At 41.9% G+C, this 12,724-nt stretch overlaps 1 protein-coding gene across 1 annotated transcript; it reads left to right on the top strand.

Annotated features, from left to right (window-relative positions):
• The first annotated feature begins 256 nt into the window (after positions 1 to 256).
• Positions 257 to 2,448, top strand: LOC140527774 (C-C motif chemokine 3-like 1). The gene is made up of 3 exons (XM_072644948.1): positions 257 to 412; positions 1,219 to 1,330; positions 1,889 to 2,448. Exons 1-3 carry the CDS (start codon positions 337 to 339, stop codon positions 1,995 to 1,997), a joined length of 297 nt encoding a protein of 98 aa, XP_072501049.1. The 5' UTR covers positions 257 to 336; the 3' UTR covers positions 1,998 to 2,448.
• The last annotated feature ends 10,276 nt before the right edge of the window (positions 2,449 to 12,724 follow it).

Raw genomic sequence — 12,724 nt, forward strand, 5'->3', positions numbered from 1 at the left:
AAATTAGCTTCCTGCGGTAAGTTCTGGCATGGCTTTTCCCCTCATTGACTTTCTGCCTCAGTAGCAATATGGAAATCATGTAATCACAGGCCACAACTTCCCTCTTGCTCTTCCTGGCAAGTTTTAGAGTCCAGCTGTGTGCCCAGAAGATTTAGGAGCCTCCTTGTTGTTCTTTCCCTGTGACGTCTCCAAGGGAGGGGGAACATCCTCCCCCTCCCCATCCTTTTCTTTTCCCAATAAAAGGGAGGAGAAGAGAGCCAGATACTCAGTGAGGCCAAGAGACACTTGGTAGCTGTTGAACCTACTTCTCAAGACTAGGTCCTCACTGACAGTACCATGCAGGTCTCCAGAGCTGCTCTGACCCTGGTCCTTATGGCTGCAGTCCTGTCCTGTCAGATCTTTGCTTCACCTGGTAAGTATCCTCAGTCCTTCATTCCCAACTACCCGAGGATACATGGGATTGATTCTCTCATTTCTGTGCTGCTATCAAATATGAGAGTTGCAAGGAATCTTAGGCACCTATAGTCCTCATTTTACAGAAGGGGAAATTGAGGCCCAAGAGAAGAAGTGACTTGTCTAAGGTCACATATGACTACTTGGTGGTAGAACTGGGGATAGAACCCAGGGCTCCTAGTGTTCTTTTTGTCACTCCATACTTTCAATGTCTTCCTAAAGAATAGACTCCTCGATATGGCTACTATCTCAGCAACACCCCTAACAAGTGGTGACCCACTTGTGGAGAAATTCTTCATATATAGTAAAGACATTTCTGGAGCTGAGCAGAACAGTTCTTTTGCCTGGAGGAAAGAAAGATCCTCACCTGGCACCTGTTTGCTTGTAGATGTTAAAGGACGAATAACAGGTTTGCTAGAGCCCAGTGATTAATTCATCTTAAATGATTTTAATGATTATTTCTTCCTAATAGCATTTTAGAAACTTAATATGTTAGAACAGAATGCTATTCATATGATACTTCCCTATTTCATTGGTGAGCAAACTGATGAAAAGAGTTTAAGTGTCTTAACACTGTGCTCATCTAGAATATCCCCAGACTTAGCCTAGGGCACATAGTAGTTCTGGAATAGAAAAGGTGCTTGAAATTGCAGTAAAAAGTATTTATTCTCCATATCTTCCCTTCTATTCCGTTCTCTTTCTTGAAATACTCCTATTAAAAACAATAGAAACATGCTAAACTGATATTTCTTGGACTCCTTTCAGATGGTCCTGGCACTCCAACCTGCTGCTTCGACTTCACCAGTAAGAGGATCCCTTCAAAGCTGGTGGTGAGCTATGGGACCACTAGCAGCAGATGTGCCAAGGAAGGTGTGATGTAAGTTAACCAGATGTTGCCCCCTGTACTACATTGGTCATTCACTATGGGCATAGAGGGCTGGAGAAAAAAAGTCAGATTTCACAGGTGAACTTGAAGGAGTGGTAATAGGCCAAGTTCAGACCTTTTAGTAGTCAGAGTTAGGGTCCACCACTCATATACCAACTCATAGTCAACCTAGAATTGATAATGGGGAAGCAGGCAGAGGTAGCTGGTGGAGAAAAGACCCTTTCCATAAAGTCCAATAGAGGATCAGCCCTCTCTACCTGGATTTTTAGTTACCACCTATAATTCCTTCTTAACTTGCTGGTTATCTTAACTGGTATTGGAGCAGGACATCCTACCGATCAGGGAAACTTCTCCTAGACAGGGGACAGCACCAGATGGCTCTTAAGAGTAGCTTTCACTGGGTTCCATTTTCTAATCCTCACTTTCTAGAATCCTAGTTTCTAGAATTCTAGGATCAGAGTAGGGAGGGAGAGCAGGATTAGTGTAGGATGACTCACTCTTCTGGAATGAATACACAGAGCTGCTCACCAAAGGCTCTTTTTTCCACAGCTTTATCACAAGACAAGGCCACAACATCTGTGCTAACCCAAAGGAGCAGTGGGTCCAACATGTTAAGAAGCAGTTAGACAGCAAGACAGCCAAGACCCAGAGTTCATGAAAGCCACTGCTACTTCCTCTCACTGCTGCCTCCTTGGAGACTCAAGCAGAATAGAAGGATAATTTATTTCCCTGTCACCTCCCACAGCTGCTCTGTGTAATATTTTATTGTAATTTAAATATGTTTTGTCTTATTTAAATTATTGTGGTTTAGGATTATGTGTCACAAGGATCTGTGCCTTAGTCATCACCATCATTATTTTTTTGGTAACTACTCCTGGGCCAATACTTCACCTCTGTGCCTTAACTTTCTCATCTGTAAAATGGATGACACTCATTCCTCTCCTCCCTTTTCCTAAGGAATTGTATTAAAAATCCATGTGAAAGGTGTTTGAGCCTTTTGCAGGGAAGTTAGACCCTTACCCCAAGGTATTGATAATGAATGTTATAGAAAACAATACCATACTACAACTATTGAATTTCCACAGACAAATATATTTTTGTTTACAAAATCTTTCAAATGTGTTTTCTTGTGTATATATGGGGAGGCTACAGGATGAGAGGGTGCTAAGGTGAGGGTTGGAGGGGATGACAGATTCTAGAGGAAGCAAGAAACTTGTGGTTGTTATCCTTCCTGGCTTAGCTGGAAACACCTTCATTTTAGTGCAAACCAATCAAGTTCTTTTTAAGAAGCCATATAAAATCCCAAACTGCCTCCCTATACCTTCCATTCATGTATGTTTCAACTCCTCTACCCCCAGGTCTAACACTCAAATCTAATTTCTTTCAAATCCAAACCTTTCATGTTTAAGAAGGCAACTCGCATGGCCCTTTGCCCTCTGCCCAAGTTATCCCTTTTCCTGAATTTAATACCTCCACTTTCCCTAACTAGTTCTCACAAGGAGCATCTCTCATCCACTCCTGTTCTCATTGTGCCCTAGGCTAGCTCCAGTTAGTAAATACCCTTTCTTTAGTATGGAAATTTGTTAACAATTCCCATCCCGCTCCCCAGTGGATTGGGCTGTTCTGGAGGGTTACCAGAATTGTACCTGGAAATTTTAGCACCTCACCCAAAACCAAGGAAAAAATGAATAAGTAAAGAAAACTGATTCCTCTGGGCAACCCTAGGGAAAAGGTAAGGGTAATGGTGAGAGAAAGTCAAGAGGAGAGTCTCCTCCTGCTCTTCTAGACATACTAAGACAACATTTTGTCACCTGCTCAGCAGTTGCCCCTCCGACCTATGGACCTTCAGAGCCCCACCCTGGGACATATTAATTCACTTAGCTTTGGAACAGTCACCCTGGGGCTAAGCTGATCTGATTGGTAAGGGAGTAACTCCATACCCACAAAGCCCCCTATGTCCAAGAACCCAGAACTATCAACCTCAAGTCCCATCTAACCATCTACCTAAGCCATTTTCTTTCTTTTAAAAAATATTACTTCTATTTTGTTTTTCCTCAATTACATGTAAGAATACTTTTTTTACATTCATTTTAAAAATTTTGAATTCCAGATTCTCTCCCTCCCATCTTGTCCCCCTTATTGAGAAACCCAGATCATTTTCTTGACATGTGCCCAATTTATCATCAGAAAAATATCAGTGTGTTGGGGGAGAGGAAACAGAGTGGTTGGGGTAGAAAGGTCTATGCATTGATTTTGTATGTGTGTGTGTGTGTATGTGTGTGTGTGTGTGTGTGTGTGTGTGTGTGTGTGTGTGTGTGTGTGATATTGTCAACAGTGAAACCAGAAAGAAGCAAACCCTCTTGGGAAAAGATGGGGCCTCAGGGAGCTAGTACCCAAGATATGGTTGACAAGATTACTTTTTTTAAAAGAAGAGTCACATTCCAATTGAATGTCTCATCCCTCTATTTCTCAGTGATACCTTTGAAGTTATATTTACCACATTATATTAAGATCTCTAATTCACCTCCTTCTCATTACTCATTGAAATATCACCAACTCCTGTTCCCATTCACTTCAAAGCTGGGATCTCAGATATCTCTGAGGCCATGCCATGAGGCCATGATTTCTCTCGCCAGCAGGCTTCATTATAACATCTCCAGAAATAGCTCTGATAGATTGATGCACTGGACAGTTGAGGTCCCTGATGAGATCTGGGAGCCACAGGGAGACCATGATTGCCTAGACTCACTCCTTATTTGTAAGTGTATCTCCACCTACTCTTACATGTCACATCACAGGGATTCTGAATCTCCAACTACCAAAGAACAAACCTCATTCCTCAACTCTTGTTGTCTGTGTCCTCATTCTCATCTATGTTAAGCTTCTCTCCAATGCACTACTCCATATCTCCTTGTCCCTTCCACTGTGGCCTATGGAACTCCCACTTTGTAATGAACATACTTCTTTCCCTTGTGAATATTCTTCTCTCATGTTCATTTCACTTTCTGGCATTCACTCAGACTTGATTTCCCCTGAATGACAGAATCTCAAACTTTCCACTGCAGGTTGTGACTTCGCTCAGATAACCTTGACTCACTGTTGGTTCTGGTGAGAATCAGTATATATTTTACTTGGTCATTAACACTTCCAGACTATCCCCTAACCATGGGTCATTGTTGTACTCATTAAGTCATGTCTGACTCTCTGTGCCCCCATTTGGGGTTTTCTTAGCAAAGATGTTGGAGTGTTTTGCCATTTCCTTCTCTGGCTCATTTTACAGATGAGAAAACTGAGGCAAACAAGGTTAAGTGACTTGCAAAGGGTCACACAGCTAGTAAGTGTCTGGGGCCAGATTTCAATTCATGAAGATGAATCTTCCTGACTTCAGGCCCAGGGCTCTATCTACTACACCACCTAACTACCCCTAACCTCATTTACTAATCTTTCCTCCACTGAGGTTCATTCCATCTAAATTTCTCACCTAATTCAGATCAAGGTGGTTATTATCAAATAACCCCTTCTCTTATCTCAGGCTTTTCCCTTCCTTTCTCCAAGAGTTTGGTGCCTAATTCATAATCCCCTCTAGCCTGCCTCGTGCATCACAACAATCCCGACATACTTTCTCGTGCCTCCACCTTCTGCCAAGAGGTTTCCTCCTTTCTTATTTCATGGTTGACACCCATATCACACCCCATTGAACATTTCTTCTCCCCACTTTACCTCTATCCTTCAGATATGACTTAGTGCCATTGGGAAATGAGGGTTCCACACAGAGATGTATATGAACCAGCTCACACAGGCTCCCAAGAGAGCTGATGGTCAAATTTTCAGTGAGCATTTACACTTTAGCAAATGCTACAGATAAAGACTTGATTTATTATTTTGTTGATTGTCTAGATATAAAAAAAATGATGGAGAAATTATTAGCAATGCAGATTAAATTTAAAATTGGTTCACGTCTTTTCAGAGAGCAAAACACAATCTTGGGGTTGGATATTCAAGGTGGAGCCTACTGACTCCCTTACCTCTTCTAGCCTTTGGGAGAATATCAGACTCAACCATATGGTCTTCTGAATTCATATAACCGTACCTCTTTCACCTCTTCTCTTTAATGAATAAATGAGTGAATTAAAAAAAAATTTATTCAAGGTTTATTACATGCTAGCCACCGTGCTAGGCACTGGAAATAAAAATACAAAATTGAGATAGCCCTTGGCTTCCAGAAACTTACACTTCAAGGGAGGAGACAATATATCAAGGAAAATGTGGACCAGGGATGAAAGATATCTTCTGGCAAATCACAAAGGTAAGGCCATGGGGAGGTGGATTGTTATGCCTTCTCCAAAAGCCATGTTAATATTGATTTGATTGAGGCTCCTACGTGAAGAATTAGGTATTAGGTATGTGGCTGCAGGGTACGTGGAAAGAAGATGGCTTGGATGGATGACTCCATGAGATGCCAGGACAAGTCTGGTACAGGGCTGCTTAGTGACTGGGGCTCTGTGAGGGTGAATTCACTCCTTCATCAATGAGGACAGCTTAGCTAGAAGGGTGAAGTTTCAGCTCTGAGTGGATTAACTCTTCCAAGGCATAGACTTTGATGGGAATCTTCTCTGAAAGTTCATCTTCCCAATAAATGGCAAGACAAAGTCTTGGTTTGAATGCAGATCCTGAAAGGAACTTTGTTCCTGGCCTTCTTCTATCCTTTTTCCTCACCTCTTCCCAAATGTTTCTTCCTTTTTACTAATTTCCTGAGGTACCCAGATTCCCAGTTACAGTTCTGATGCCTTTAGATCATCCCTGTCCAATGGGGAGCAGGTTGGGGCAGGGGTCATAGTGAATTTCCACATTAATGAAAGGACACTGATAAACTGAGGCAAAAGCTCAAGACCCAGTAAACATATGAGAAAATGAGAGACCTCTTTTTGCATGCATTTGAAGAAAGTGGGGGTGTATATTCAAACAAAGGGATGATTTATGGGGAATCTAAGGCCATGAGAGATGACTTCTGATATATGAAGGGTTATAATTATACGGGTGTGGGAAGACAGAACAAAAGGAATGCCAGGTATGAGAAACAGTTTTTAGATTTAATATATGAAATGATTCCTTAGGAAGGGATCACTGCCGCAGGCAGGTGGTAACAAGTGTCCCTTAATGGAGCAATTTAAGTGGGAGTTTTATTGTAGAGGGAATTCTGGTTTCTAAGACGATTTTCCCTGCATTTTCTCTGTGGTCCCTCAGACTGAGATTCTGTAACTTTAGGATTCTAAAGCAGGAATGACAATGGAGAAAGCCATATAGCAAACCAAGTAATTTTAAAATACATAGGAGTCAAGATAGAGAGGGGTGAGGGAGACAGAGATGATCACTGGTAGCAGGAGATTGGAACTTTCTCATCCTATTCCTAGTTGCTTTGCCCTGAAATGAAGATTTTTTTTCCATCTAAGCCAGGAAGGATAACAACCATGAAATTCTTGCAGCCTCTGGGTCCTGCTGTCCTCTCCAACTCTCACCCTAGCTCCCTCCTACCCTGGGAACTCTAGCCTCCTCATATATATGAAAGAAAACACAGTTGTCAGGTTTTATAAACAAAAATATATTTCTATGGAAATTCAAATCATACTGCAGCATCATTTCCCGTAAGGACATTCATTATCAATACCTTGGGTTCAGAATGGTACTTCTTTTCAGAAGGTGCAAACACCTTTTACATGGATTTTCATAGCAATTAATCTCTTTGAGGTAGGGAGGAGAGGAAGGGAACATCACCTATTTTACACACGCGAAGACTAAGACATGGAGGTGAAGTGATTGACCCAAATGTAAGTTACCAAACAACTATAACAGACAAAGTCTTGAGGTACAAAAAGCTAAACACTAACAATTTAAGTAGGACAAATATATATTTAAATTATAATAAAATGTCTCAAAGAACAGCTGCAGGAGGTGGGCAGGAAATAAATTATTCTTCAACCCTGCCTTGGCATGAGGTCAAGCAGGACTAGGAGGAAGGGTTATGAGCCTCCCTGGATTCTGGGTCTTGGCTTTCCAGTTGTCTATATGCTTCATAATATGTTGAACCCACTCCTCCTTGGGGTTAGTACGGATACTGAGGCCTTGTTTTGTGATAAACCTGTAGAGGAAAGAACCCTTGAAAACTGGATTCAGTAGCTTCCAAGTTTTTCTCTGCTGAATGTGTGGCTCTCTTCTCCCTTTAATCAGGAGAGGCCTGAAGGGAGAAGAGGATACACATCAGTTGGAGATGTCATGGAGAAAGAATGACATGGAGACCTCTAAGTTGTTCCAGCACACAGCTGGGCTCTGAGGAGTTTTCCAGGAACCAAGAGAGGGAGGCAGTGACTTGTGGTTCTGCATAACTTCTCTGTTACTACTGAGATAATAAGAGCATAGGAGAATGGTCATGACATGTCAAAGTTGACCCCAGGAACTGACCTCCATGTACCATCTATTCTTAAAGGCCCAGTTTCCTCTGAAATTAGAGACCATTCCCAGGAAAGGAAAAAAGCAGGGAAAGCAAGTTGAGAAAGAGGTGAATAATTCTATTTAAAAATCTTTCCTGTTTTCCCAGGTTTGGAGAAGGAACAACTAGATCTTAAGGAAAAAGATGAAGGAAGCAGGCTTTTCTGCAGCCAGGCTCTGAACCCTAGTATATAGTTTTGCTGAATCTCCAGGTTAATGAAAGGGAGTGAGTCAATGGAAAGAGAACACTCTTTTCTTCCTTAGACTGGCCCTCTCTGCGGGGGGGGGGGGAGGGGGAGGGTGTTGAAGGAATGCGCAATAGGGAAATGTGACTTGGAGCCACATTATAGAATGCCAGGAATTTAGACTCTGTTGAGTGGGTACTGGAAAGTAACTGAAGGTTTTTTAAGCAGAAGAGTGGCATGTTCCAAATAGAAAAGTTGATCCACTTGAATCTGTCTCTATGATAGCCTACTTTTCCAGCCTGGTCTCATACTACTCCTCTTGAGAGGATAGATTGAGTTTTAAGGAGCCTTCCAGCTTTGACACCATCTAGTTTTATGGCTTAGAGATTTCCTAGACAGGGATTTGCATTCATTTAATGTGCAGTAGCTTCCATCCCCCAAAGGACGTTCTAAGCCATGGCCAATGGGAAGCAATGGCTGTCTGTGCCTCTTCCAACATGATTTCATCATCATTTACATCAGCAGCATTGAGTACTGACTGGGTACCCATCTTTTCTGGCTCAGATCCTCTCCCCACAGGCCATTGCTTTTTACTACCCAGGCTTCTTGGAAAAAATGCTCGACTACATTTCAACTAGGTTGTAGAAGTGGAAATACCTCAACTATCATCAGAAACTCCCTCTAAGGAAGGGGGATTTCCTCCAGTTATAAGGGAATCATAGCATCTTTTTTAGGTTTCCTTATATTTTTATGCAGGTATCCTGTCATCTTTGTTATGGTAAAAAGAAGGGTCAACTTAAATTCATGAGGACCTTGGTTCAAATCCTGGATCTCCTACTCTATGACCTCTGTCAAATCAACTTCCCCTCCCTGGGGCTTAGTTTCATCTTCTAAAAACTTAGGAGTTTGGACTAGATGATCTCTAAGATCCTCTAGATTACCTGAATAGCACATAGGAGGTATAGATAGATAGGTGGATGGGGTCTACTATTCAGGGATGCATAACCTTATTCTGCAGTTATTTGGCTTTACAACAGTACCCAAGTCTTTCTTCTTTTTGCAGAATTAGGTCAAAGGATCATAGATGTAGGATTAGAAGGGAACTTCCAAGTCATCAAATTCACTTACATCATTTTACAGATGAGGAAACTAAGATACTGAGCAGTTAAGTGACTTGTCCAGGATCACACGTATCTAGGAAGTATCTGAGGCAATATCTGAACTCAGGTTGTCCTGCCTCCATGGCCAGAGCCCTATCCACTATATTAAGCATACCTGTAGAGAAGATGCTTCTAAAGGTAGGGAAAATAAGTGTCCTGAAGTAGGAACAATTGTTTAGCAAATATTCATGGATTTCATCTAAAACCCTATCACAAGCACCTTAACCAAGGAATTCCTAGATGAATGAGAAGACCTCTGATGTCCCTTCCAGCCCTATGGTTCTATTTTTCTTTTCCAGTTCCCTGAGGGCAGGGATCATTTCATAGAAGGAAGAATAGTAGAATTTGATGTCCAAACATCTTGATTCAAATCAATTTTACTCATTGTGTGACCCTGAGCAAATCACTTAACTTCTTCAAAGCTCATTTTCCCCATTAATTCAATGCTGGTGATGATGATAATGATGAGGACGATGATGATATACCTTCCCCCACCCTTGCGGTATTATGAGAGAAGCGCTTGTAAACTTGAAAGGACAGTTATTTTCTATCTAATGATCTTAGCTGTTGACCAGACATTAACTATTGGAGTAAACCTAGAGCAAGTAGTTGGTTAAGGTGGGAAATGGGTTTAGATGAATGGAATTTCTGATCTTTAGACTCAATTTTCTAGCATACGGCAGGCAGCTAGATGGCAAAGGAAACATCCTGGCTCTGGAGTCCGGAAGTCCTGAGTTCAAACCCAGCCTCATTCATTTATTAGCTGTGTGACCACAGGCAAGTCATTTAACTTCTGTTTGCCTCAGTTTCCTCAACTGTAAAACGGTGATGATGATAATAACACCTCTTTTAGTGTCAGTATGAGGATCAAATGAGATAATACCTTTAAAGTGTTTAACCCATTGTCTCTAACTCACTATTACTATTGTTACGTTCCTGAGAAAGGAGACTGGGGAGAGCATTTGTATGTGGTTTTTGTATTTTGGTCACATGATAAAATACACTAAAATAGATCTCCAATAGAATAACTGTGCTGAGAGCTGAGAGATTCCAATTCAGAGAGGAAAAGACAGAAAGTACTGTGAAGCTAGAAGCCACAGGTAATTGGGAGCTCTTGTGAATAGATAAATAAGGCTCTTTTGGAAGCCACACTGGACTGGGAGTGAGGAGACCTGGGACCCAGTCCAATTTCTGTTCTTAACTTGCTGTATGACTCTGGGCAAGTCAACCACCTCTTAGACCTTCGGTTTGCTCCCCCATACAAATTATTAACAGAGCAAAAGCTAGAGATGCTTCCAATGGGTTAATGATTGTCCTTCAAAATTATATGGAGCCACTTCCATAAGCCAGCCTGCAATGAAGAATCAACTGGGAGAAGAGAAAGAACAAAACTGGAGCATGTCTAGGAGGGCTGCCAAACTTTCAAGCCCTGACGTTTCATTCTAAATACTTACAGGAAAGTTTAAGCCTTTGGATTCAAAAATGAAACTCAAGGAGAGAAATTTCACAACATATCGATTCCCTGATGAAATTCTCTGAAGTCTCCATCACAATAAGAACATCCTGTGGGGCCCTTTGTGAGTCAAATGCCATTCTGCATTTCATGGTTCTCAGGGTTATCCTAGTGCACATTTGTATAAATTGTATAAATCTGTTCAAGTTCCCAAGTGCTTTCCATCCATTATCTCGTTTGATTCTCATGGCTCTGAGAGAAAAATGCTATCATTATTATCCTCATTTTACAGATGAGGAAATCCAAAAGGGGAGCACTGAGGAATCTTTAAGTGTTCCTCCCTCCCCCCCACCTGTTCTTGCTGTGCATCCTTCTTTCTCCACGAGGGCCATGGCATCAGGGAGGTGATGCCATGACATGCAAGTGAACTGGATTTCAGTGAGGAGCAAGGTCACCAGCCTCACTTTCTCCTCCAGAGCCATCTGGGTCCAGTGGTCAGATACAGATCAGGATGACTGGAGATGGCCTTGGATGTAGAGGGAGACTTTGACTTTTTTAAGGTAAGGCCTTTAACAGGTCTCAGTTTGACTGAGGCAATGCCATCTAGTAATTAAGGTTAGGCAAGAAATGAGGTAGAGAAAAATAAAATCAGTCTGGGAGAGGAAGACTCTCAGAGTTTCTGGACCAAATAATGATCAAGCAGGGTTTGGCCTGGAACCTATTGTTGGCCAACCAGTGAAAGCCATAGTGATTTGGGTTTAAGGCATAGTCCTTAAGGGAAAAAAAGCTTCCAGAAATTAAAATACACAATCCTTTGGAGTGAGCATCCACAGGTAGTGGTACAATATCTTATGTGGAGAGAAGGAAAGAAAGGAATGAAAGAAAGAAGAAAGGAGGAAAGGAAGGAAAAAAGAAGAAAGAAAGAAAGGGAGGAAGGGAAGAAAGAAAAGAAAAGGAAAGGAAAAGAAAAGAAAGGAAAAGAAAACTAGTCTGCTAGAGGAAGATCTCAGGGTTTCTGGCCAGAAGGAGGTATGTAGTGCATAGAGTGCTAGACTTGGGATCAAGAACACCTACGTTGGATGCTGCCTACCCCTTGCTGCATGTGTGATTCTTGGGAAGTCAGTTCACATTGCAGAAACTCAGATCCCCCATCAATAAACCCCACAAGGGTGTAGTCATTGTAAGGATCCAATGAGGCAATGCATGAAAAGCTTTTGGGGAACCTTAAGGATTTATCCAAATACAAGAGGCATGGATCTCAAGTGGCATTTGGCTGACAAAGGGTCTGTGAAGCATTTGAGAGGACCACCTCATTTTAGTGAAGACTTGGGACACAGAATTTGGCCTTGCTTTTGCAACCCATCTCTTTTGGGATTTACTTTTGGTTAATATTTTATTTATCTCCAAGGCCACTTGATTCTTACCCTGCTGGCATCCCACAATTCAACTCAACAAACAGTTATTGAGACCACTGTGTATATGACATTATTCCATGTTCTGTTGGCTTGTTGTTGAATCATTTCAGTTATATTTGACTCTTCATGACCTCATTTGGGGTTTTCTTGGCAGAGAAACTGGAGGGGCTTGCTATTTCCATCTCTAGCTCATTTGACAGATTAGGAAACTGAGACAAACAGGGTTAAGTGACTTACAAGGGGCACACGATTAGTAAGTGTTTGAGGCAGTCTTTGAACTTGAGTTTTCCTGACTCCAAGTTTCTATCTACTGCATCATTTAGTTGGAGTATAAGAGAAATTCAGATTTATCCTTCTAAGAAGCTGATATCTATTTCATTCTCCTGTCTGTCCTGGGATTTCTGTCCCTTGGGCTCAGCACCTTAATGATTCCACCTCCATCATAACCTTCCATCATAACCATCCTGCCCACCTTCATACATTTGGAGATCCTGACCAGCCTGCCCACAACTTTCTCCCAAAAGTTGCCCTGCTGAATCTCCCTCCTAAGTCTTTCTACTACATCCTGCATGTTGAGGCTCCAGACCATCTGTCTTCCACTGCAGGATCCCATACATCCATCTTACTGCCACCTTGCTGCCCTATATCCCTCTTCCCTGGGTTTGCTCTGTGGGAAAGGAGCATGGTGT

The sequence above is a fragment of the Notamacropus eugenii genome, chromosome 2, assembly GCF_028372415.1.
Source record: "Notamacropus eugenii isolate mMacEug1 chromosome 2, mMacEug1.pri_v2, whole genome shotgun sequence".
Taxonomy (NCBI): domain Eukaryota; kingdom Metazoa; phylum Chordata; class Mammalia; order Diprotodontia; family Macropodidae; genus Notamacropus; species Notamacropus eugenii.